The following is a 26,631-nucleotide window of genomic DNA, read 5'->3' as shown; positions in this document are numbered from 1 at the left end:
ATGTATTAATAAATGACAATTATTGTAGAAAACATAACAAAAGAGAATGTAAAAAATTGGTTTAAAAAATTAGTATACTGCGATTAAGCTGACGACATAGCACTCATAGCCGAGACCTGGAAGGATTTTAAGAAGACTTTGACAAATATTGAGAGGACAATGGCCACAAATTAGCTGAAAATCTACAAAAAGAAGACTAAGATATTACTATACAGCAAAAGGGGGGAGGCTTGGACAAGCATTAACCTAGGAAAGCATAAGCTTGAAGAGGTGAAAGAGTTTTCTTACCTGGGAAGCCCAATTACCAACGATGGACGAAGCAAGAAAGAAATAGTAGAATGGTGCAGGCGAAGAGGGCTTTCTACAGAAAGAAGAATCTCCTCACAGCTGAGAATAGAAGCATGGAAGTAAGGGAACAATTTATCAGATGCGACGCATGGAGCATGTTTCTCTATGGAAGCGAGGCTTGGACGTTGACTGCAGCAGATAAATCAAGAGTGGAAGTATTCGAAATGTGTTGCTACCGAAGAATGGTGAAGGTAAAATGGATCGACCGTGTAAGTAACCAGGAAGTGCTTGGAAGAGTGGGAGAAAAGAAGAGTATTCTATGAACCTTAATCAGAAGACGCGACAACTTAGCTTGCCGCGTTATGAGACATGATGGCCTGATGAAAACAATCGTAGAAGGACAGGTGAAAGGGAAGAAGGGAAGGGACGGCCCCGAATGAGTTAGTTAGGACAGGTTGTAAAGGATGAGGAAGAGAAGGAATACGTCGCCATGAAAAGGCTAGCGGATAGGAGAGATAAATGGAGAGCTGCGTCAAACCAATCTTAGGATTGTTGCCTAATGATGTTGATTTGTATTTGATCATAGAGTAAGTATATGCTAGTCACTTAATGTAACTTACACGCAACTGAAACGCTACTGCAGTGGCGTAACTAGGAATATGCTTTCGGGGGATGGGATGGGCTGAGGTGGCGACCCCCCCACCCCCCATGGGTTCGGGAAATTTAAGAAAATGACATGCCTGGAAATACATTTAGCATCATTTTGGCACTTAAAATTTAACTTTAAGCAGCTGTAGTTATTATATGTCAAAACTAGATATTGGTTTTAAATACTTTTTTTATTTCTCTGAGGCTTTGGGGGGGGGGGGGGATTTGTCCCCATAGTTACGCTACTGCGCTACTGTATGCTTAATTTTAGTCACTGATTTTCTCTTCACTGATCGTCGCCTTTCTCGCCGTGTGCGGCGCCGCAGTCGACCGTTCCTCATATCTCAAATTTAGCTTGCTCGACGGTTCGTATTTCAAATATCTCGCATGTTAAGCCACTCGTATCTCGAGATACCACCAGTCAAGATCTGTACTAAATGACTAAATAATTGAAGATGCAGATATGCATAGCATATTGCATCGATACCTCGCTGCAGAGACGCGAGTGTCACATCACGGAATTGGGCAGTAGAAGATGGAGCAGCAGACATGGGGAGGCTCTGTTTTTTTTGTTGTGGACCGTGCGAATAAGTCATTTTTCACTGCCAAGAATCTTTCTCTACCAGTCGTTCCCGATCTATCGATGGGTATTCGCAAGGAAGGAAGCTCCCGTGCAGCAAGGAGCGTTGACAAAGTTGACGACGTAGATAATTGACATCACTATTAAACACGGCTTCTCAAGGGGCTTATAAGACAGTAAAGATGTTTTATTTACCTTACTTTTCGACTAATGGCATTAAATATTTTATATTATGCATGTGCACGTTATGTACGTTCTTTTCACTCTGCCGTTTTGCTATATTTTCCGAAGGCCGAATATGACTGAATATACATTTAGAAACAAACGCTTTCTTGTCAATTCTAAATTATTTGTAAATTAAAAATATTTTTTATTAAAATTTCATCTCATTTTGTTTTAAATTATTCCCCCGTTAAAAAACCTGACGGTCACCCTATAATAGGGTGGTTTCCTATTTTGTTATTGCCTAAATCGAAATATTATTACTCATGGAGTACGTATTTCACGCTTTTAGATTTTTAAATGACGATATATATTTTTCGCGATGAAATGAAGAGCGAACATTTTTCAAGAGCGCGAAAACGCGACGGCTAAGTATGAATGCTGGGAAAACCCCGTGTGACGTCATTCTGGTCCCAGCTGCCGCCATATGAGGCCACCTTGGTGCGAGGCCTTGAGCGCCGATACGATGCAGGCTGCAAGAAGGTAGCAGAGTGCCTTGCTAGCAGGTAGCGCTTGGCTAAAATAAGGATTATTAATACCTTATCAAACGAAGAAAACTTTCCGACCTTAGCCAGTTTTAATAGGTGATTATTAAGACATGTTTCCCTGAGCTCTGTGCCTCATGCATGCATTGGTAACCTCAGACGATGTAAAACTCCTATCTAGTCGTATAGAAACTAGGTCCCTGTGACGTCACGTGGAATGGCATCGCATGGGCGCCAATCTGGCCTTTTTCAAATGAGGATAAAATTGACCCTTGCCATTCGTCTAAACCGGTATTTCTAAAACCAAATAATTTGTCTATAATGAATTCAATAAATGTGGGTAACGAATCGCAATAAATGCCTTTCGTTTTCTCTGGTGAAGAAAGCTACCCTATTTTACTGGTTACTACCGCAGCAACTAAAATGCGACAAAATTCCAAATCCGGCATTATCCAAGTGCCGGATTAGGGGTGCTCGATAGTAATGAAGATCTCATCAGAAGAAAATTTAACTGACAAACTTAATACTTCATGCCTTGTGCCCAAAGTGATAAGTCGAGTAATGCCTTTGCAGCTTATTTTTCCGGAACTTCTCAGCCTTTTAAAATTTCGTGTACGTCAATTCAACTACGTGTTTTCTTATGAAAAGTTATTTACTCTTTCTAATTTTGTTGTCCAATGGTTTTTATTCCCCTGTCTGTGATTATTCATGTAAACATATAATTTGATAGTTTTGTATTTGTTTCGCCACTCATTACTATTTTTTCTCGTAGGTATCACTTAAATTCACATTCCCCCATTCCTTTAGTGCATATGAGTTATCATCCTTATCTTACAGGACGTGGCTTGAACATTAAGGTGATTGCGGACAATTTGAGTCGAAAAGCGCCGAAATTGTGTCATTCGTTAGCTTACGCAAACGCTTAGGTGTTTATTGTCATAGAATTATTTACAGGAGATGTCTTATCGAAGCCATAAAAGAGCCTAATCGTGACGACCCGCCGCACAGTGGTTGAAAATGCCTTCAAGTCCGATAAAAACCTCCTTATACCGTAGTTTTTGGGTTTTTGAACTTGGGGAGTAACCTCCCAGCGGTAGTGGGTTTCCGAACAAAATTACCATTTTATCTAGGTTTAATTGGATACCCATAAGGGGGGCTATAGCCCTCTCTTTATGCGCCACTGGTGTATGTAGGAATTTGCTGTTGGGGGTAGAGGTCAAAGATACTTTAAGGATCCCACCGCTTTCCCAGTCGCATGAAAATGCTCGTGTTTTTATCTCGAAAACGCTATTTCGTAACATTTCGGAAAACATCAGGGTGTCTTATTCAACGGCCATGACGAAATTGCATTCCTATTATTATTTTTAATCGTAACAATGGAAAATAAATCTCTTTGCCTCATGGTCTACACTAAATATTTACCGATTAATGTGATTTGGAGGATATTGCATGCGGACTAATGCATCTTGAGGATTCATATGTTCCGTTCCTGTTCACATCATTCCCATAAATTAGCACGTGCAAAAAATTAGTGGTGCATTTCACTATGAGGCATATTTGCCATGAATTCCTTGGTACTTTAACAATCCAGTGCTAAGTGCTTAATGGTGCTTGACAACTGCTTTATTCTTTTGGTATGGCCGTTGAAAATTTTCTATCAGAAGCCCACGATCTTGGCACTGGCACCGACACAATACCAGTGGAATTTCAATTTTCTCATACCATGCGGAAAAAGGCCATCTCTTACCAAAAGCACCATAAAAGAAGTTGTTTGGTTGTCTCAGAGCTAATGAATAGCAAAAAGGTGAAATTCTTAACGAAACCCATCGTTAATAGTAATCATAATTTTTAATATGGACTCGTAAGTATGCCGGTATTTCCTCGAAATATTATGCTTTCAGAGGTGGATTCATTGCGTAGGTTATGTGTGCCATTCAATGATGTGGGTGCAGGACTGAATCGTGGAGAGTCATGAATATTTACAATATCATGCCATTATTCTCCCGCTACGTTTTCAAAGTGAGGCCATTAAAAAAACATGGTAATTAAGTATGAACTACTAAGGGATAGAATTGTCGGTATTATGTATTCCGGTTTAAAAAATGAGAGTTGTACGGTAAAATCTCAGGACATACGTTATAAGGGTAAAATTTTGTCGTTTATAATGACTATATTTTTCTTCAATTTCGACTTCAAAAATATCCGATTGTTATTTCGTGAATTTAGACTTAAATCGCTTTTATCCTATTCAATTTTGTTTTCATTTTATGCAATTTATACCTATATTTTATGGTAGAAGTTGTTATTCCTCGAGAGTGGAAAAAGGCATCACCCTCCTTCAGGGGCGCAGCTAAGAATTAAGGCTGGGGGTTTTTTAGGCGTAACGAATACTTTGGGGTGTTTGGGGGGTATTGCGTACCCGCCAGGGTAAGTGGGAGTTGCGGGTGCCCTCCTCCAGAAAAGTTTAAGATTAATGGTTCAAAATGACTAGTTTTACCACTTAAGGAGAGATATTTGATTAATCCTAACACTATTCTATAAGTAATACTAATCCAGTAAGTATAATGGATTAAACTTCAAAAGTTCTCTGAGCTCTGGGGTGGGGGGATTTTCCCTCATAATCCCCCCTCGCTGCGCCACTGCCCTCCTTGGTCTTAAATAATAAAAGACTTGATGATTAAAATGCTAAGTCAAGTTGCCCATGCCTTAAAAAGTGGTTAAAATCACGTCAAAAAAGAGTATTTTTTAACATTTAGTTTCTCCAAAGAGCTGTGTTCTTCAAAAAGTTATCTGTAAAAGATATTAAAGAAGAAAGATCTTGCCGGCCTCGGTGGCGGCGGGGTAACGTTCTCGCCTGCCAAACAACAGGTCGCGGGTTTGAGTCCCGCCTGGGTGGGTTTCCCCGGTCCAGGCCCTGGACTCGAGGGCATGGTTGTTTGTGTACGTTTACTTGTTGAACACCCCGGTGTAAAATGGCCAATAAGAGCTGTATCCGGTGGTTTGAGAATAAAATAAATATAAATAAATAAAATAAATAAATTTTCTTTCATTATTCAGGTGAAATTATTTTGGGACATAATTGTGATTTGTATATAGAGAGAATGACAATTGATAAAAACTTCAACTTTGTGTACACGTAAGGGTGCGCGAGGTAAAGGTCAGCTTTACCCATGGTGCGGCTTCCAGCGAAATATTGTGCCTTTGCGTGCCGACCTTCGCGTGAAAAGAAATGAGCGATGGTAAAGGGAGACCAGTCCGTCGAATGTTCGGAGAAACCCTAAGAATTCTTTTTTCCCTTTGGTCGTGTGGTGGTGGAAATATTCTGTGACAACTCGAGTCACGTCGGGATTCCGGATGTTGAAGTGAAGCCTAGTTCAAATAATTCCTTTTCAAGTGCAGCGACATCGATTTCATTTGCTTACTTTGGAAGCAGGGGCGGTCCGGTCAGGTTGGCTTGTCGGCGATCGCCGAGAGCTCCGAGCTTAAAGGGCCCCCACAACGCTTGCGTCAGTTGTGAAGCGTATATGAAAGGTGCAACAAAAAAGGAATCAGATTACTTGAACATAAGTTTTTCCGCAATTGTAAAATTCTAAGTTTTCATATGAAAGGTGCAACAAAAAAGGAATCAGATGACTTGAACATAAGTTTTTCCGCAATTGTAAAATTCTAAGTTTTCATTAGCAGATTTATTTACAACGTATTAAGTCTAAAAAGATTATATAAAAATAAAGGTGTCGTAAAAGAAACTGGCGCTTTTTGAAAGGGTTATTCGAAAAGGTCATTTTAGAGGTTTTTTAGATTGCAGCGTAATTAAAGGGAACAAATTAACTAGATAGACAATATAGGGCCATAATATATTATCATAGTTCATGAGCTAAAGGTGTCGCAAAAGAAACTGGCGCTTTTTGAAAGGGTTATTCGAAAAGGTCATTTTAGAGGTTTTTTAGATTGCAGCGTAGTCAAAGGGAACAAATTAACTAGATAGACAATAGGGCCATAATATATTATCATAGTTTATAAGCTGTGAAATTATCACTTTTTAATAGTATTTTTCTTAACTTTAACTAAGTTTATAAGATTCAGAATAGCGTTATTTTGTAATTTCATAAAATTTTCCGGGGAAGGACCCCGAACCCCCTGGGAAGGAGGACCCCATCATGGGCCCCTGCCGAGGGCCGCCAATCACCCCATACCGCCCCCTTTTGGAAGTTTCACCTTTCTAAATCCTGCGAACATGAGCGTATTGCATTAAAAATGTAGTACAACATTGAGCATATAATTATAACCATACAATATAATTATAAGCTCGTGAACCCACGTCAATGCTTACTGTGTGGGAATGACTTAGGCCCGTGGTTTGTTTTATTACCTTCAGACGCAAAGGGTTTCATATCTTATAGAATCATTACGACTCGTGTGAATTTTTTATCTGCTCAATTTATCGTTGGAAACGCATATGTATTTTTTAGCACTTATTTTACAGTCCTGCGGGCGCTATGGCTCTGAAGCTAGGGAATTTATCTATTACTTGATTTTTACATTTACCACAACTGGATGGAAATTATGAAATAAGAAAATGTAATACGAAGTGAGCGACTTTTATTTAAAGACGAGTTCTGGAAATTATTCGGTGGCAAAATTGCGAAAATATTTTCCGTTGATCATTTCTAATAATTAGTATCTAATGGTGATTTACTGACAAAAATTTTAAATTCATTCGTTTTTTTAAACTATGGATAATTCCTCCATTAAAATAATGACGCAAGTCCACTAATGCAGCATCTCTTATTTTTCCAGTTTCCTCTATGACTTTAGCTTCTTAGCTGTTCACCATGATGGTTAACTTATCTATCGATCAATTTATTTGCCGGTACATTTATTCATTCATCACCACCTTGGTTGGGCAATAGTTTTTTTTGTTTTAGCTATCCGGAAATAGTCTTTTCTATTTTTGCTTTCTGCAGTTTCAACACCTTGTACCATATGCTTGAATGCATATATGTAACTGTATACATTTTCTCCTAGCTGGGTTTCCTTCTGTTACCATGATGTAAACGACCACCATCGTAGCTAGAGAGAAGTCTACACCATCCTATCTTCATCATTATATAGTTTATATTTCTCACTTCATTTTTATAGTTTAACGAGTTTATAATGTTATATTGAGTAATGTTTTGGATTCATGCAAAGCAAAGGATTTTGTTTGTAAAAAATAAACATTCATTCCAGCTTTGATGACAATACAGTGGACATGGCTGTCAGATTCATTTCTCAAGTTGGGTTTTGATGTCATTATTTCGGGCTTATATTTTAATTAAGTCCTCGAACGCTTAAGCCCATAGAGTGAAGGATAGCCTAGGAAAGCAGGGAACTTACGTTTGTTGGATGTATGAGGTATGACCTAAGGTGGAAGGGAACTCTAGAAAGGGGCTAGAAGAGGAGTTGGATGAAGAGTCTAGGAGGGCCTGGGAACGTACAGGAGGAGAGGAGCCTGGTTTGAGAGGGAGAGTTGATTTAGAAGGAGGGTCATGGGGGGCAGGGGAGCCTATCAGGACAGACAACCTAGTTGTTGAGAGGAGCTTAAGGGGGCAAGAGACTCCTATTGCACGGAAGAGCTAAAGGGAATGTGATTGGACATTCAGTCCCAAGGGGAAGGTGATTCTAGGATTGGCAAGGAAACTCTGTTGAATAGAAGAGCCATTAGGGTAGTTACCTCCATCAAAGAACATGAAAGGCATTGATTGCGATTCGTTACCCACCATTAGTGTAGTATTCATAATATACACATTATTTGGTTATAGAAATCCCAGTTAAGACGAATGGCAATGGTCAATTTTAACCGCATTTAAAAAAGGCTAGATTGGCGCCCATGCAATGCCACTCCACGTGATGTCACAGGGACCCAGGTGCTCTGCGAGTACTCAGGAGTTTTACATCGTCTGAGATTACCAATGCATGCATGAGGCACATAGCTAAACACTTCTTAATAATCACCTATTAAAATTGCCAATGGTCAGAAAGCTTTTGTTTAATAGGGCATTAATAACCCTTATGTAAGCCAAGCACTACCTGCTCGCAGGGTACTCTGCTAACTGCTAGCAGCCTGCATCGTAGTGGCACTAGCAGCCTTGCACCAAGGTGGCCTCACACGGCAGCAGCCAGATCCAGAATGACATCACACAGGGTTTTCCCAGTATTCATACTTAGCCATTGCGTTTTCGTCGGCCAGAAAATTTTCACTTTTCATTTAATTTAACCGTGAAAAATAGATACCATCATTTAAAAATCCAAAAGCATGAAATACATACTCCAGAAGGAATAATCTTTCGAATTAGTAGCAGTAAAAAAGAAATATTTAGGAAACCACCCTCTTGGGAAATGAGAGTTTAGTTTGACAGGGATGTGTAGAGGAGAGCAGGGGAGCCTAACTTGATAGGGAAGCATAGATGGGGCAAGGGAGTTCAGGTGGACAGTGGTTCCTACCCAGCTGGATCACTGTCATGTGTTTACAGAATATACTTGTAAACTTTGAGTGTAAATAAATATATATGAACTCAATCCCTCAGCTTATTTGATGCTCAATTAAAATCTAGAAATCATTTTGTGAGGCCTCACATTGTCATTTTTACCTCACTTTAATGTTATTACGGATTATGTGGTCTGCCTGGAGGAGCAAATGAGAGTTGCTCAAAAAGTACAGAATTTTTATATAAAGAATTTATTTCAGGGCATCCAATAATACATTCATACCATGTCTAATTAGTTTCTACACAAGGTTCATTACAGTTGACAAAATGAAGGTGCTTTGCACTTTTCTGTAACAATTATATTTTTTATTTTTTGAACAATGATCATTTCTCATGTTCTAAAATCACAATTGCATTGGCAAGCAAAAATTATTACCAGAGATTGTAGTAATGGATGGAATTCAGGGTCAGTATGACACGAAAAAGAGCTAGCTTACATAATGACAGCAATGGATGAAATCATTGACTTATGCACACTTCAATCCTCATCCTCATCCACAAAAGAATGAGCGAATATTGAAAGACAGATTTTTGCAAGTCATACCAATAACTGACCATAAAGATATTTATGCCTTACATACATGTATTAAGAAATTAAAGGGATCTACTTTTTTTTCCTCAGGTTTGGTACAATTTAATTTACCTACATTCACTTGCTTGTGATAGTTTCGTTTCCCAAAATATTCTCAATTCTTTTTGCCAAACAGAAACGCTCTATTTATGGACTCGGACAGAAGAAAAACATCTGTACACCACATAAGAAACCTATAATTCTTGCATGACATTCCATCTACTACATACATACACGACATTTGTGTACAGTCTGTATACATATTGTAAATGAAATTTAAACCTATTTGAGGAAAAATACATCTATTAAATCACATGAAGTTGAAATTCCTACTCGTCAAGTAAAATTTCATCCAGAATGCATTCAATTCTCATAGGTTTTGCGTCAGATAACGATGAGGTAAAATACTGACAAACCAAAATGTGAACATATCGATAACTACTACTGATAAGTATGGCAGCAGTGAATTACCTTGAAATATAAAAAATAATTGCACTCACTCCAAAGCATAAAACTTTATGTGGACTCTAATACATGATGTGCGTGAAATAAAACCTTGGGAGATAATCCATATTTACAAATAACCTTCTAAAAAGAAAATACCATGAAAACCACTTCACAATTATAAATTTTGCTGGGAATCACAAACAAATAGTTTTGGTGCCAAATGAATACTTGGCAATGGCATGCCTTTTCATGGCATCATTCTTCTGAAATATATACAACAAAACGACAGGAATTGTGGCAAAGATTACACCTTAGAAAGTGTAACCATTAATTATTTTTACGGTACCTACATCATTGTAAAAGTAAAGTACATTTCATTTGGAACTCAAACGCATCTGGTAAAAAACTATACGTCTCAATAAATTTATGTGGCTGAAGTCTGTAAAAATTTCACTTGCTAAGCTGGCACGACAGTTATACTGATATGCCTCATGAGGCAGTGGAGATGTAATATATTACTGTGATGTAACAGTTAACCTAGATAAAAATTATCATGGGGAAGTAATTTCTCCACAGTTCAACACATGGTTGGAATAGACTCTTCAACTTGCAACAAAAAAATTATAAATAGTAGAAATATTCACAAAAAATAAATTATCACTATTGAGCACAACTGAGCATGCCTCTGGTTGAAGAATATAGGTACGTATGGGATAAAAGTTAACATATCTTTGCTGTTGATGAGATTCTTATCTGCATCCAATGAAGATGGTTAGGGTGACCAAAACTATTTTTACTCCTATGAACTGCATTAAGCACAGCCACAGTTGACAAGTTGTTTTTGGAAACAGGACAGAGTATCAAGTAAATTTGAGACCACTACATCACCTGAATCCATGACCGATGCATGAATTGCTGGTACAAAATCAATGGAACCATATGAACATTGGCAGATCTGAAGCTTCACTCTAACAATTTTTCACCGTCATTATGTTTAGATCACTTTCTGGTTGCAAAGAAAGTATGTGTGTATATTAAAATGACAGGCATGAAACGATCATGACTTTGCTCATCTCGTACCTGAATGAGATTTTGATGTTGTTTCATAACAATGCGATACTGATTCTCCCAAACTTGGATAATAGATCAATTCCAAGATTACTTGAATTATAGTATTCAAAAGAACATGAAAAAAGATACTTTATAATGCATCAGCAGTGAATAATAATTATGGCGATCATACCCTTCTCGATGATGTCAAATTCAAGTTGCTTGCTTCTGCATTGATCCGGACGTGCCAATATTTGTTCAGCTTGGATTTTTCACAACAGGGTAGGTTTCAGAGTCAATGAAATGAAGTACATGTTTCAAAACAGACAATTATGAATACTACAGATTTGCCAATACTCATTGGAGCACAAACATGCCCACGTTATATCGTAAAAAATAAATTTATTTAAACAAATGTAGGGAACTGATTGAAAAAAAAAAAAATTTCATTTTACCTACAGCCATGAAGAAAGTGCACATGCAAACAGCTTCGTAAAAGAATATTTAAAGCGGCATCCGAAAGAAAGTGAACTGATGAACTCAAAAGAGATAGCCCCTCAGTCAGCTTACATATATAATTAACTTTACAAATTAAATATCAACGCTCCATAATTACAAGGACAGCAAACAATGCTTCAATATACAAGTCTGGATTCCATCAAATACAGTATTCCCAGAATTAAGATTTTCCATATAAATTACTCTGCCTCCACGTTCAGGATTTTGAGCAAAGCACATGAGACCGGCAAACACAACTTTCCATGAGCCACTGATAGTTAGGTATTATTTTATAAAACAGTCTCTCTCGCATTATCACTGAATCACCTAACTATGATGGCTTAAGTCTTCACCAGGGCCAACAATCTTCCGAATCCTGTCAACAGTTCCTTTGCTGCCTCTGTTGCTCATCCTGCTTCTTCTGAGCTATCCTTTTGCTTCTTCTCAATACTTTAGGCTCATTCGCACATCCATCAGAATCAAAAAATTTCATATCACAACTATCCCCCTCCATATTGTCATCTTCATCATCCATCATCAATGTCATCCCTACATGAGTCCACTGCCCTATTGTTCCATCCCACTGAACACACATCCATGATAAATTTTCAATTGTGGGGTAGCGGAAGGAAAGAGGAAAAAAGAGAAATAGTTACAAGAATTAATGGGAAAGTATTTTGATGATATGTAGCATTTATAATTAAAGGGAATACAATATATTTTTTAACTCTTGGTATAACTTGGTAAAACTTTGCAAGCCATACCAATTTTTAATGTGTAAATTCATAGGGTATACATATAATGATATTTCAAATTTTTAAACGAAGAAATATTCTTTTAATAAATAATTTTGTCCACTCAATGACACTAAATGAACCAGTAACACTACTAAATACTGAATGCAAACCAGGAAGTATTCATATCCCTTACACATTCATATTGTAAACAACATGAACGATAATTTTGGCTATTAACCACAGTATCTCAAACTCGCTAAATAGTTGAAATTTTTAAATAGAGATCGATGCTAGGTTACATAACAAACATGGAATACCTATCATAATTTCTGTCACAAAAAGTTGATCTGATATTCAATGACAAAATAATGGCTGAAGCTAAATATCAAAAAATAGTTTGATATGGGTGACTGAATGGCAGTAATCAATTATTTAAGTTACCTGTTACATAGTCTGATATAATGGAATATGTTCACTAGCTGAAGCCATTGTATTTCAATACTTGTTAAGAACAGCAATAAATAACACACCCACAGAGAACATGAAAAGAAATGTCCATTTTGGAACCTCTCCATGATGATGAATCACAAGAAAAAGGTCATGAGCAAGATAGTGGATCAGCATTGTTCCTGATCTTTTTCCTGATGAAACATCCTCTGGTAGATAGAGATATTATGACCATTGAAATGGATATTCACTAGGAAAGATATCTTACCGAAGTGCTAATAAGCTCTTGTCTATATGGATGCCATGACACGTCTCGGACACATTCATCATGGCCATGTAGAACACTAGTTATTTCTCCAGTTAATACATCATATACTAGAATAAAATAAAGTTTACCAATTTTAGAGAATTTCAGATTTCAGAAATACATAAATACCTCAAAATTTAACTTAAATTAAAAGTGATATTTAAAAAAAATGTCTCAGGCAATGGCATATTGCGAAGTAATAGTTGAACTAGATGAATCATCAGAATTACAGAGGGATAAACGCCAATAAATAAGCCTTAGTGAGGGAACCGATAAATATATATATGAGGACATCAAGTGAAACACACAAGAAAGTTTTTACTGATACTCTTTGTCTTCTTCCAGAGATATTTTTTGAACACCAACATTTCTAAAATATTATGCCACCATATGACCAATGCCTGTACCAAACGCAATTTCAGTTTGTGAATCCAAAAAGGATATGAGTAACCACATGCAAACACTAGGCTTGAAAATTGATATTTATAATTGGGGTGCATTGAAAATTATTAAGTGACTGACACTTAAATTAATCACCAAAAGTAGTAAATTCAAAAAAGTTTAATTTGAATAGTAAAAAGATACTGAGAATCAGCATTCACAAATGACAAAGAGAAATAAACAGCTAGTAAGTGATTGAAATTGACAGGATTGAATGGTTCAAAATGAAATTCATGAGTACTTACTGACAACCCGTCCTTCAGCACAGCCAGTATATATGTACCTCTGCCCAGTGGTGAACTCAGGAGAAAAATGACAACGGACTAGTGTTTGAAGAACTGTATGACCTCGATATGTCATCACTGATGTATCCCCAATAAGGGGCTTTTTTGGATGGCTCACTACAATAACCAATAATAAATAAGAAACAATATTTTGCATATAAGTAGCTTGTCTATCTAACACTTTCTTAACGACTTTCCTAAACAGGAAGAATTAATGATACTTCAATAAAATCAAATTTGAACAAACCTATAAATAAAACTCACAATTATTAGGCATGCAAAATAACTTTTAATTAATATCACCTATGATTTGTAAACAGTAATGTATTAAAGTTGCTGAAAAAAAGTCTAAACGATATCCTGAATTATGAGCAACAAATGCATTACTCACGTTTTTTAGGAACTCTTTGCCACCTATAGTCCCAGGTTTGATCTGCTACAGCTTTCCTAGTATTGTCCTCACCAATAGTAGAAGAAAATGTTCGCATATCCCAAAGCTTTATGGACTGGTCTTTGGAGTTTGTTATGAGATGTCGCCCATCTCCTCGTGGATCAACATAAGTCAATCCATCCATGTGACCAGCATGAACACCCACAGGTCTAGGGTTAAACTCACTTAGTGTTCTACGGTCCCACACCTAAAAAGAACAAAGAGAAAAAGGCATGTGAGATTAGATACCACACGAAGGTGAACATGCAAATACAGTAAACTCTTGATAATACAAAGTCATTGGGACAAAAAAATTGGCTCTTCATTAATCAAATTATGTAATTTCAAGAATTTTTCATAAATCTCACAAAAAATTTATACTTGGTTTTTCTATGCTCACTTACCTACAGGGAATCATTTAAAAAGTTATTAGATTTTATCTGAGATAGTATTCTTCAATGAATAACTTTGCAGTAGATTTGAAAGCATAAATTATTGTAAATTACACATTCCTCCTAATATTAGTAACCTACAATATCCACGTTGCTGGAATTCCCTCGTAATTTCAAAATTATAAAAATCATACATGCATTACCCAAATAAATAAAAAAAAATGAAATTTTAGAATCCATAGTCTGGTATGAAACATACACACGCACAAAAAAAATATTCATTCCTATAAAAAATACCCCAGATATGAAAATTTTGAGCTGCCCCCCTTCCCAGGGCCATAAATGCTTGCATGCCCGCTGCCTAACTATGGCCCTGTGCTAGAAAGTATCCAGGATGAACGCCAAGGTTTTTGCGGCTAAGGATTTATTTTCAAGTGAAGAATACAAAATTTTTCGAATTTGGAAGCCAAAATGTGATTACAAATTTCCTTCGGCCACAAATGACCTAAAGATGTCTCGTTATAGATTTTGGGGAAATGTTTTTAGTTTTGGTTTCTATTCCTCATTTTTTGTTCTCCATAGGTAATCATCCCTTTCCCCAGAAGGGCAATCAACTGTGCTTCACAACACTCCCCTCTAGTGCACTCGAAAATTGCATTCCAAGTGACCACATAGCAAAAGTCATTGATATAGGTCTATACACAGAATATACTATATGAACTATACTCTATACACATAAAAAAGGTGCTCCTAAAGGCATGAAAATTTTATGAGTACAACCCCATTCTAATATTTGGCTTAGTATTTATGAATCAAGTCCACCAAAATAGAAAATTTTGTGTTATTTTAAATTTCAAAGTCCTTTATCAGATCACATACCTTACATAATCCATCATCGCCACCACTAAAAAGGATTTGTGATGTATCGTCAGCAAAAGCCACAGTGTTTACATCGTCATTATGCCCCTCTATCTGCAAACAAAACGAATTTATAAAAATCATCAGATATAAAGATTCAAATGTGGTATTAAAATTAACAAGATATGAAGGAGGAGAAATAAGTGTGGATGAAGAAATTAGCTAAAATTTGGTTGATGGAATGTGAAGTCAACAAAGGTGAAACAATTTTTACCAGCACCCTTGGTAAAAAAGAGAGGAAAATCTGGCTTCAATGAAATAAATATTTATTTTTGGGGCATTTGAAACAATATTGCTACCAGTTTAAATGAATTTTCAGGTCATACTTCAAACTTTCAGTGGAAGGAATATATCATCTAGTTAAAAAATATGAGCACTGGAAACAGCAGCCAATGCTTGAATTGAATTTTAAAAGAATGTCTCGAAGAAGCTTAAAATAGTTTTTTTTTCTATTTTAAAATAGCAATTTAATGGTTACCCTGAGACACCTCTGCTGAGAACCACGATCATATACATATAGATGCCCATCATTGGCTCCGCCGAGGATTTCCTTATTATCTAATGAGAACACTAATGAAAATATGCAAAACCTCCTTTCATCTGGGTTTAATGGGAGAGCTTCCTGGTTATCGGAGTCACCATATATACTGCAAAGATGAACTGCAAAGCAAAAGTAGGCAATTTTGATTTTTCTGAAACATGAAAAACAAGAAGAGAATATAAAAAAAATCACTACAGTTCGTAATATTCAATAGTCATCAGATTCATTAAAAACAGTATTCAACAACTCTTGAATGCCATTTTGCAGAGTAAAATCAAAGGAAGTTAACTGTTAATAGCATTTCCAAATGCAGATGCTAGAAATAATACAGTCCATGCATTAACCCTCTTAGTGCGGGAAGAGCTCACCATTGTTCAACTTCAAATACACCACAGTAATGATATTTATTTTTAATGAAGTGTTAAGAATACTATACTTAATTATGTGAACTCTAATGGAATGTGAATAAAATTAATACCAGCAAAATGAAAACTAAAACAGCAAATTAATAATACTTCATTATTGTAAGTCCATTCACTTTATTGAATTACAAACCCAATTCTGTTAAGTATTCCAGGGAAAGAGTTCATCACTTAGATGGAAGAATAGAGAAGTAATGATATTAAACACCACATGATGGTAAAATGGTTATACAATTTGATTCCTGTACAAAGGTAGTATGGCATTTCAATCTACACAAAGTAAATATAAATTTTCTGACAACTTTTACTTTAAAAATTAGATCATACCCACAATAAATGCCATACACATTAAAATGAATACATTATATATATTTTACGAAAATAAGGTAACTTACTGCATTCAGACCAACTGGAGTATGCTATGTGGTTGCTATCAGGACTAAAGGCAGTGTCAAGTATACTCCACCCAACATCTCTAGCTTGAATAGTCTTGAAAAGTTCAAATTTTCCATCACAGGTATGATGCAATCGAAGATTACGATCTGAAAACATAGAACAATAAATTTGTTTCCCTGGTTACCTTGCTTATCAATGAATAAGATTTATTTTGGAAATTCGAGTCATGCAAGATCATATTTTTAATTTAGTCACAACTAATGATCCAGAAGGCCTGAGACAGAATATTTTTCATAAAGGGAAGGAGGAAGTTTCATTTGAATGGGGCTCACTAAAGACTGTAAGAATTTCAGAGGGCAATTAATGGTAGTATTACTTCATTCAGTTGAGAGGCACCAAGCACAGTAATAATAAAGGCATTTGTAGAATAAATGTATAGGATTTGAACCCCTTGACCTCCTACTAGCTATGACCTGGCTAAAATTTTATCCCGGAATATATATGAGGATAACATTCAATGAGTACTTAAAAAACTGAAGTTGTTGAAGTGTCCTTACGCTAGTGAAGTTTTCCTGCACATCAAATGAGTTTGGCATACTACAAAAAACCTTGTTAATACTTTTTGTTGACATTAAATTAGCCCTAATGGAAAGGAATGAGTGAAAGAAAATACTTAAAACGTGACACTTAAGGATAGCAAGAAGAGAATTCCATTAGCAAAGGAGGTATTTGTGAAAAAATGAGGTAATAAGAGAACTGAGAGAAGTGTAAAGCAAAGGTGAAATTAGAGTCTGATCCAGAGCATGGCACTATACAGCATAGAAACATGTACACTAAGGACAAACGGAAGAGAAAAAGCTAATGCCATTCAAGACATGGGTGTTAATAAATGAAGAAAGAAAGGTTATAGTGTTCAAAAGAAAGTAGAGGTAAAACTTTTTGAGGCAGGCAAGTCTCATTTGATGCTCTGGTGAAATATAAGAATTTTGAAATCTGGATCAATCCAATAAGAGCATGGGAAATGGTCCAGAAAGGCTCATAAATGTTTAACCTATTTCATCATAGTAATGAGATCAATGCTACAATATCAAGGTGCCAAAATATCGGTCATCGGAAAATTTCACAGAGTAGAATGTGAGCAGAATGGTCTATTTATGCACGGAAAAATAAAACTAAGTGTGTACCTCAAAAAATAATAACAATTTGGGCAAAAGAAGGCAATACAAATTAACTGCCTATTTTACAGGGGCAAACATTTTCAGCTGCAGTATCTCACTACATATAAAACCTAGATCTAAGTTTACTTACTTTCTCACAGTTAACAACTGTAAAGAGGAGCAATTGATGTTTCCCTTCACCACTAGTCAAATTACTGCCTTTTAAAACTTTTGCAACTAATTTTACAGCTCTTTCCCCAGTGTCACTAACAATTTCTATGCTTTGTTAAAACACTAAAATCCTTTGAGGAAATCTCATCAAGATTTCACAGTTTCGGGACATTCTAAAAATTGAAATTTCAGTTACAGTGAGAAATTTTTGATTGTTTTGTGACATTGACTTTCATAGTATGTGAGCAGAGTGGACTATTCTAGGAGAGGAAAAAATAAACCAAGTTTGCATCCAAAAAAAATAAAAATATGCCTTATCTTCCTGGACAACACATGGCTGCAAATCAATAATGGTAAGAGTCATTACCTACAAAAAAAATTATGCGGCGGTAGCAATATTCTGAAGTTAAGCACTGGTAGGTATTTGACAGAGAATTAGCAGGTAAGAGGAAATAAAATGGGAGGTACGAGGAACTGGTTGACCTTGTGGGTGAGGTTAACTTCTAGAGGAGATGATGAGACAGGGTTTGATGGAGTGAGTGCTGAGCAGGATGCTTAAAGCCTTGATTGGGGAAGGAGGTTAGGTAAGCAGAGAATGGGGAGAGGACAGAATTAATGAGTGCATAATAAGGGAAGAGACATTATTGTGACTTAAAGAGAAAGTTTAATGTGGAAGTGGGAATAAGTTCTTGTAATTCCCAAAATATTTCATGTAAAAACCAACCTTCTCAAGAAGAACACCTTTAGTAATAATGCAATAATCGTAAATAGTATGTATTTCTGCCAAAGTATCCCCTTCATAAACATTTACGAACAATCGATATAAATCATAAATGGAGCAAAATACATGCATTGTATTAAACAAAGTGAAAGTACTTGCATAAAGAATATTTTGATTAAGCAATTATTTATCATTGCATTTGAATGGCTGAACAAGCTGCACATTCACAAATAATGCCATTAAATCCGATACATAGATATTTGGAAAATATTAACAACTCAATAATTTGGATAGGTAACATCTTTTGTCTGTTTACCACAATTAGAATGATAAAATTAATCGAAAATTATCCAATAAAAAATTATTACAATTTTAATTTCACTTGCCTTGGCAAGCACTGAGGAAGACATTGCCATCTTTGGAGTAAGTGCCACAGAATGCCTTGCTTCGGTAGGAAGCAACTGTTGTTTTCTTATTTGGAAGATAGCAATTAGATATTTTGCAACAGTCAGCTCGGCTAAATCCATTCGTTCCTTGTATGCCCCTCTATAACAGAAAAATTTGCAATAATCATCAACATAACATAAGCCTTTAGTCACTGACATAGATATTGCTAAGTTACATTACCTCTCTTAATTTTATCATAGAAGTAACAGAACTTGGCCGCTTATGTCCACTGGAATGTATTAAACCACAAGATTGCATGGTAGAAAAACTGAGCTGGCTTTTCTGAAATACAAGGAAAGAATGCATATTCAATCATATTAATAGGTAAATTGTATAAAAGTGTTGGGGATAGGGAATAAATTCAAATGGAAAAGATGGTTTCTTATAGCAAATTGTAAAAAAAAATTTAATTCTACGCAAGAGGTAATGAGTGTAGATTGCCCCAACATAGTGACCACATTGAGTTGGTGAAATAACAACATCCATTTGAAGTTATGAAATTTTCTGCAGCACCCACACAGCCTAGTAGCCACCAATTGATGCTAGAAAACATATTCATCTATGAATTGTCTGGAGAGCTTTCCAAAATGTCTCTCCACTTCGCTACAATAAGTTGGGATTGTTATGAGTTATTGTTATCTATTGGCACTTTATCGATACAGAAATAGTAGGAGAGTCCAATGGATTAGTTGTGAATGCTCATTTTGAAATTCACACTCATTGGCTTACAAAAAAATTACTTTCAAGGCTGAGGAGATCCCTACTTATTTTAACCCTCATGTATTCATGAATTTAGTAACGTTGATGGTATTATTTGTTATTTTCTTTAGCTTTTAAATTACTTAACATTTCTTGACTTACATTGTGAAGTACGCAATTTAAACAGTCAAGACATTTTCTATTGAAATTGCATACTTCACAATGTATTCTCATGAGTTCTGCATTTTTAGTGTGTTCAGGGACTGATTCCTTAATTGTCAATAATTAAGAGAAGTTTTTATATTATTTACCTCTACGGAGAGAACATTTTTTACAATAATGCATTCAAAAACCTCTCTGGAGGAAAACTTGGAAATTTTTTGAAAGATACACAAAAATGCTGTATTTTGAATTTTCATTCTTAAGAAATAGTTGCAAGATAATTTCTCATTAGAGCCAAAATATGAGGCCCAAGGCTTATGGCTAAGTCAGGTTAGGATTCGGCTCTCACTCCATTTTCCTTGATGGATAGGCAGCTACTAAGTTATTTGCCCAATAAACCTTAATACTGTTTATATCCAGATGAGATGGAATACGTTTTTGGAAAGGACAACGCCACCAAAACACAATCAGCAGCTGATCAACAGTGAGTGAAACTCCAGGTAGATGACGATTCTGCAGATTTATTTGTCACCTCATGTAAGACAATACAAACCGTAGAGAGCCTGCCTTTTCCCCTTCTACCAGTGTACATAGTTTTGTCATCAAGTAAATAAGCCTAAAGTCCAATGACTACACGATTTTCAAAAATGGCCCATAAAATTAAAAATATGCTATTTATTCATGCAAAATTGCTAAAAATGCAAAAATAATGACCACTGAAAGTTTCAGATTAATCCATTGGCTAATTTTTTTAAAAAGAAATATAAAAAGCAAGACCACCACCAAGGCATAAAGAAATATGATGTTTAATTTTATGCAAGGTCACCTCTTTAATATTTGTCGATTTTATCACAGTGTTACGTTTGTTGAAGCAATTAATTATCAATAGAAAAAGGAATTGCATAATGGAATTTTGAAAATGAAAGGTATTGAAATGTGTCATGCTTTTCATACTTATACATAATTATATTGTAAAATACCAATCAATCAATAATTCCATGATGATCGAAACATGATTAATTTCTTCTCCATATTTGAAGAATTATGCTGGGAATAATTTATGGATAAGGAAATCAGTGAACTAAAGATGGAATAAAATGTCCTCATCGTAAAAGGTAGTGGAACTTACATCCAAATTTTCTGTATTAGGTTGCATTTCTGCTTTGGATGTCGAGTCTGAACCACCAACACTTTCCGGACCATCATCATCACTCTCCTCACGGTCAGAAGGGGCTACTTGCACCTGGCCACTAAAAGAAATGAGCATCAATAGAGCCACAGATACAAAATGAAAGAAAACGGCAAATGATGAAGCAGCTGACTTCCAAAATACCACAGTTCAAGAAACCATTTATAACAAGTAAGTTGATTAAAGAGTTTTTACGACATGTAAGTATTTGGAAAAAAGTTACCAATGCAAGCTTCCCAATTCTTTTCCAGCCTGTTGGGTAGAAAAGTCTATTGTCTTAGATACAGCAAAATTACGCTGTGAAAATAATTTTTCAGGATTAACATTCATTTCTTATATCACTGGATCATTTGTTAACCCTAGAGATCTCAGTTACAGTATTTTGAAACGATTTTGACGTACGCAAGTGAATAAAAATTTGGCCAATTCCTTCATTTTATAATGCACCATAACCACTGTGGTGCTATTATATCCAATAAATTATATTTCTGGTGGCATTTGGATTTTAGACCATTCATTGCTTTTCACATCCATGAGTTTGGTAACCATCCATCCATGAGTGGGCCATCGGATTAAAACTTCCTATTTTGATTATTTTGCTATATAGCCTTCAATATATGCCGACCATATTTGATAATGTAAGATGACCCCAATTCTTATATAACAGCCCATTTTTTTTTTTAGCCCCTGAAGGAAAAATTTCATTTGGCTAATTTTCAATGTCATACTGAGTTGTAACACAACTTTAGACCAAATTATGCTATAAAATGAAAATGTGTATTTGAATTATGAGACAATTTATGGATTAACAGTTTGTGTAACTTGTTTAACAATTATTTCTTCTTGTCTGGATGACAAAAAATATCACCTTACCTTCTCCTTGCAAATAAATGGTATCTGTAAGCTTTTCAAAGGGTCAGGCGATAAGAATGAAGGGGCTCTCTGGTTTAAGTAAATGAAAGGTCGTAGCACTTTTCCACAAGAATTTTTAATGCGTACTCATTAAATACTAAATTAATAGTACGCATTAAAAATTCTTGTGGAAAAGTGCTACGACCTTTCATTTACTTAAATATGTCTAACTTCCACCAATTGAAGCCTGAATCTGTTGAACTTATTCGGGCTCTCTGGTCTCAATCTTGCTACGGATATTAAAATAAATATCTAGCTCTAACTCACATATATTTGTAGACCCTTGTTGTTTATAAATAAATGGAATACAATTGAAAAATAAATATCAAAACAGCAGTTAGAAAACCTAATTAAATAACTTTCATTTATGCAAGCTCACCATGAGAACTGAATTTGACCACAGTTGACAACACAAGTTATTGTGCTGTTTACAGGCTTTATTTCCTAGCAATAATTCTATAGGGTGGTTATTTATAGAAACCCTATAAAGTCATTGCTTGTCATGCTGCCCATAAGTCATAGCCTAAAGCCAACATGGTTTTGATACGATCAAATTTCTGTTCCTTTGTGAGATGTTTTTCTCTATGTATGTACTTTACACTATCTCTTATTCCCCTTTGGGTCGTGAAAGGTTACTTAATGTCACCTAGGTGCTTATGGGGGAGGATATTGGGAAAAGGAATTTGGATGAAGATGAAATACAAAAGTGATTTAATGCAATGCCATAGATTTTTGTGGAATGCATGTACTTCTAATGCTACAAATGGGGTAGTCACAACCTCATTTTGTAACTATTCATGGTTAATATATTATTATATAATATTTTACGGTATGGTATGGTTAATATATTTTTTACATCTTCAAGAAACACATTCCTAACCTTTGACTGAATCTCAATTTGGACCTAAACAAGTTTTTCCTCCCTACCCTGACTCCTCCCTTTAAAACCTAAACCTCTACTATCCCATTCAATTCTCTAAGCGTAAGAACTTGCCATTTTTTTTAACCACAACATGTTACAGAGTAAATGAAACCTAGGCTGGTTTTAATAAGTTTATTGCATGGACTATACAAAGCTACTTTATCAAATACTAGAAGGCCACCTTGCTCGGGAAGGATAGTACCCGGAGAAGTGGGAAACTAGGAACCTCCCCCCTCTCAAGGTTAACTCAAAATTGAATTAAGACGGTGACAGTAAACAATGGAAAAACGATTTCTATATATGTACTGCGCATGGGATCAGCTTATACCCCGCTCCACAACATTGATCTTTATGTGTGCATACATGTGTAGACCAAAAACATTGTGTGATATATATGTAAATATTGATAGCCAAGTAATTTTTAGCCTCAATATGTGAATGAATTTGCATATCAAAACAAGCTCTAAAGAAAAAATTTTTCAGTTGAAAACAGGCCATTAAATTCTCTTGATCCCCCGATATTTTCCCTCTTAGAATTTCCTTGATCATGAAACTCACTTGAACCGAGTTCAAATCAAGACTTACTTTGTTTTGTTATCCAAGTAATAGACTGCCCCCTGCTATTGCCCTTCTCTCATTCATCATTCCTTTCACATCTCTTTAGGCTATCACAAAAATAAAGCTATTTTGTACATGCTATTTTATTGTGTTTAATTTGATGATCCAAAATTCTTGTGTTTCATTAAAAATTTGGATTAGCCAGAGATGGTCTCTAACATTGTCATCTGAGAACCTTCCTTGTTTCACTTGATGTAATATCTACTTTAAAGACTATACAGCAAATTTTGTATGCACCCTTCCCAATACCAAACATCTTCAAAATATAACTGTGAAAAAAACACAGAAATAGATTCAAGAATGTCTATAAATAGGCAACTAACAAGATAACTTCCTATTGAAGTATTGCACTAGCTCCAAGCAGTCTTATCACAAGCAGCCATTTATGTTTATGGGCCTCCATGCTTAAGAGGGTGGACAATATTAAGAATTAATTTCTTCCTTAGTAGTAAAAAATAATAGCTGTGCTTGGATATATCCTCCCATATGTTAACATATCTATCCTCATTATCGTTATACAATATTGTATGTAATCACATCCACCAGTACAAAAGTGTATGGATCAGCTAAGTAGTTATTGAATAATATTATAATAACTTGGCTTTACAGGGCTTAGCTTAAAAGCTGTCTCAAATGCATTCAAAAGTATGGAGAATAATAATTTTGAAGAAAATTGTTCAACTCGTAGAGTTTGTAATATCAGGTTGGAGGAATAGGTCTAACAGCATGCTCCAACCTCAGTGACTAAAGACTGATTACCCTTGGTTTGATTGTTTCCTTTTTAATTTAATTTTTCCTTAATTTTAAGGCCTATTCCTTTTCCTATACAAATTATGCAATCTAAATGATGCTCAAGAAAGTTTTCAACTTGTGTATTTAGCCAAATTACTTTGCCACCAATTCTTTTTGGCTTTGGTTCCAATTTTAGTTCTAAGCTTGAGAATCAATGAGACTGAGAACTGAGGAATCCAACGGACCCAGCACAGCTAATGTGCTTCCTATCTTTCTCCAATGTGTACCTAGACCCTTCCACATAGAAAGTTGCTCTTAAAAATACCTTAACCGTCATAGAGTGGCATACCAATACATATATTGGCTGGTTTAAGTACATACTTATTTGGGCAACTGAGAATTATCCGGGCACTTGAATTTAAACTAATCACACACCAAATATTGTAATCGGCGACTGTGATGCCACAATGTTTGGCTTTCAAAGGAATGCAAGTTGTAACACTGATGAAATGGAGAAAATGACAAAGAAGATGGCAGAAAAAATGCCCACAAGATCAATAATAATAATAATAATTCAAAATATACTTTTCGTGGCAAATGAGAAACAATTACCGAGCCTATTCATCAGAGAGGCAAAATATGTGATCATGTGATTGATGTTATAGACGCATTGGCTTTGATGAGTGTTTTAAAAATATTGATCCGATTTAATTGCCTACCTGTCAGAAAAAAATTGTAAAAACACATTTATTGCAGCTTAACATGCTGCATGCAAAGTTTCAATCTAGGATTATCTTCAGAAGAGGGAAGAATATAAAAAGTACCTTAATAGTAATATGAGGGAGTGCTAAGGAAATGCTATTCTTCTCATTGAAAGGAGTCTAAAGAATCAGGTCACTTTAAGCATACAGACAAATTCGCTTATCTATTGAATTATCTCTTAAGGTGGGCCATGTTTGTAATAAAAAAAATGTTCAGAGAGTAGGGAGTCTGTGCGTTTTAGCGACAGAAACCCTTACAGAGACGGAATTAGGAGATAATAACATTTTTACTCTGATGTAACTTAAATAAGTGAGCCTTTCTCCTGTCATACATAACATCCCATTAGCATAAGCAATCTAAGACTATCAAATTCGCATGCCATTTTCTTATCAACCGTTCACGGAATACTTATCATTATCTTAAATTAGTGACGTTGCAAGAAAAAATAACGAAGATTATTGCTTGAAAATGCAGGGGTCAGCTGTCCATCAACAGTGATTTAATCTCCTTGCGCTGAAAACAGCTGGCTATCATTACACAAGAGACGGGCGTTTAAATTCATACCATGCGAATTAAGCTTGCTGTCAGTTCGAGCAATGGCAACACAAAAGATGCATGAAATGGTATAAAAATACTTCCCTCGCACAAGTATAAATACCCTTTAGGCTGAAATACGTAGCAACTATGGACGAGTCATGATGATATTATGAACAACCTGCCATCTCCATCACTTGTCCGAGACATTTGCGTTTATAAATAGAATTATCAAGATTTTGGTCCATCGCCTCCGGGATATTTATCAATCAACAAATAACTGGCCTTCCTTACCTTGGATAGGCAAAATTCACCTATATTTAAAACTCAATGCTTAGGATAGCACCCAACAGATGCGAACTTAATGTTCATTGTTTGAGATTTACCTTTTAACAGATAAGGAAATGAGCACTTGGCTGCAATAGCGACCCATAAGAAACATGCTTAGATATACTCTAATTCTTTATTTTCTTCGAATTGTAAACAGACCTTCTGATTAGAATCTGCAAGATGGTAGCCAAGTCGGTTCCTTCATCAAAACTATCCTCCGACCGTGACCGAGAGTCACTACTGTCCATTGTTCTAGACGTAGAGGATCCCATACAACCGAAATTATGTAACAACACGAAAATAGATTACTGAGACTGGGAACTGCCGTCATACACTCGCAAATGGTCACATACAGAAAAGATCTTCTCCATCTGTATCCCAAAACACTGCGTAGTGGTTATCCAACTCGATCCAACTGATGAAGTAAATAACAAATGAAGGAAGAAATGCATCCAGGTCCCCATCCTCCCTATCGCGATATCGCTCGAGATCTGGAAAACAGCCCACCCGTGTTTCGATCATTCCCCTATCGTCTTCCGTCTCCTCCTTCTTCCAGCATCGTCAGCAAAGACACCACCCGTCGCTCGCCATGAAAAAATCTGTGATATGCCTATGCTCGCTTGTGAGTCGCGCGGCCAGCGGCG

General features: G+C 35.9%; 1 protein-coding gene across 2 annotated transcripts; it reads right to left on the bottom strand.

Annotated features, from left to right (window-relative positions):
- Positions 1-8,925: 8,925 nt before the first annotated feature.
- Positions 8,926-26,624, bottom strand: LOC124159403 (DDB1- and CUL4-associated factor 11). 2 transcript variants are annotated; one of them, XM_046535189.1, is made up of 11 exons: positions 26,147-26,624; positions 21,118-21,238; positions 19,308-19,409; positions 19,067-19,226; positions 16,631-16,777; positions 15,751-15,932; positions 15,234-15,326; positions 13,924-14,170; positions 13,494-13,649; positions 12,769-12,875; positions 8,926-11,899 (listed from the first exon to the last, which is right to left on the bottom strand). In XM_046535189.1, exons 1-11 carry the CDS (start codon positions 26,257-26,259, stop codon positions 11,696-11,698), a joined length of 1,632 nt encoding a protein of 543 aa, XP_046391145.1. In that variant the 5' UTR covers positions 26,260-26,624; the 3' UTR covers positions 8,926-11,695. The 2 variants fall into 2 exon arrangements, with proteins under 2 accessions (XP_046391145.1, XP_046391147.1); XM_046535191.1 differs by having other exon boundaries at positions 21,118-21,231; positions 26,147-26,233.
- Between the last annotated feature and the right edge of the window lie 7 nt (positions 26,625-26,631).

The sequence above is a fragment of the Ischnura elegans genome, chromosome 5, assembly GCF_921293095.1.
Source record: "Ischnura elegans chromosome 5, ioIscEleg1.1, whole genome shotgun sequence".
NCBI classification, from domain to species: Eukaryota; Metazoa; Arthropoda; class Insecta; order Odonata; family Coenagrionidae; genus Ischnura; species Ischnura elegans.
This window is presented reverse-complemented; position numbering and strand designations above follow the sequence as displayed.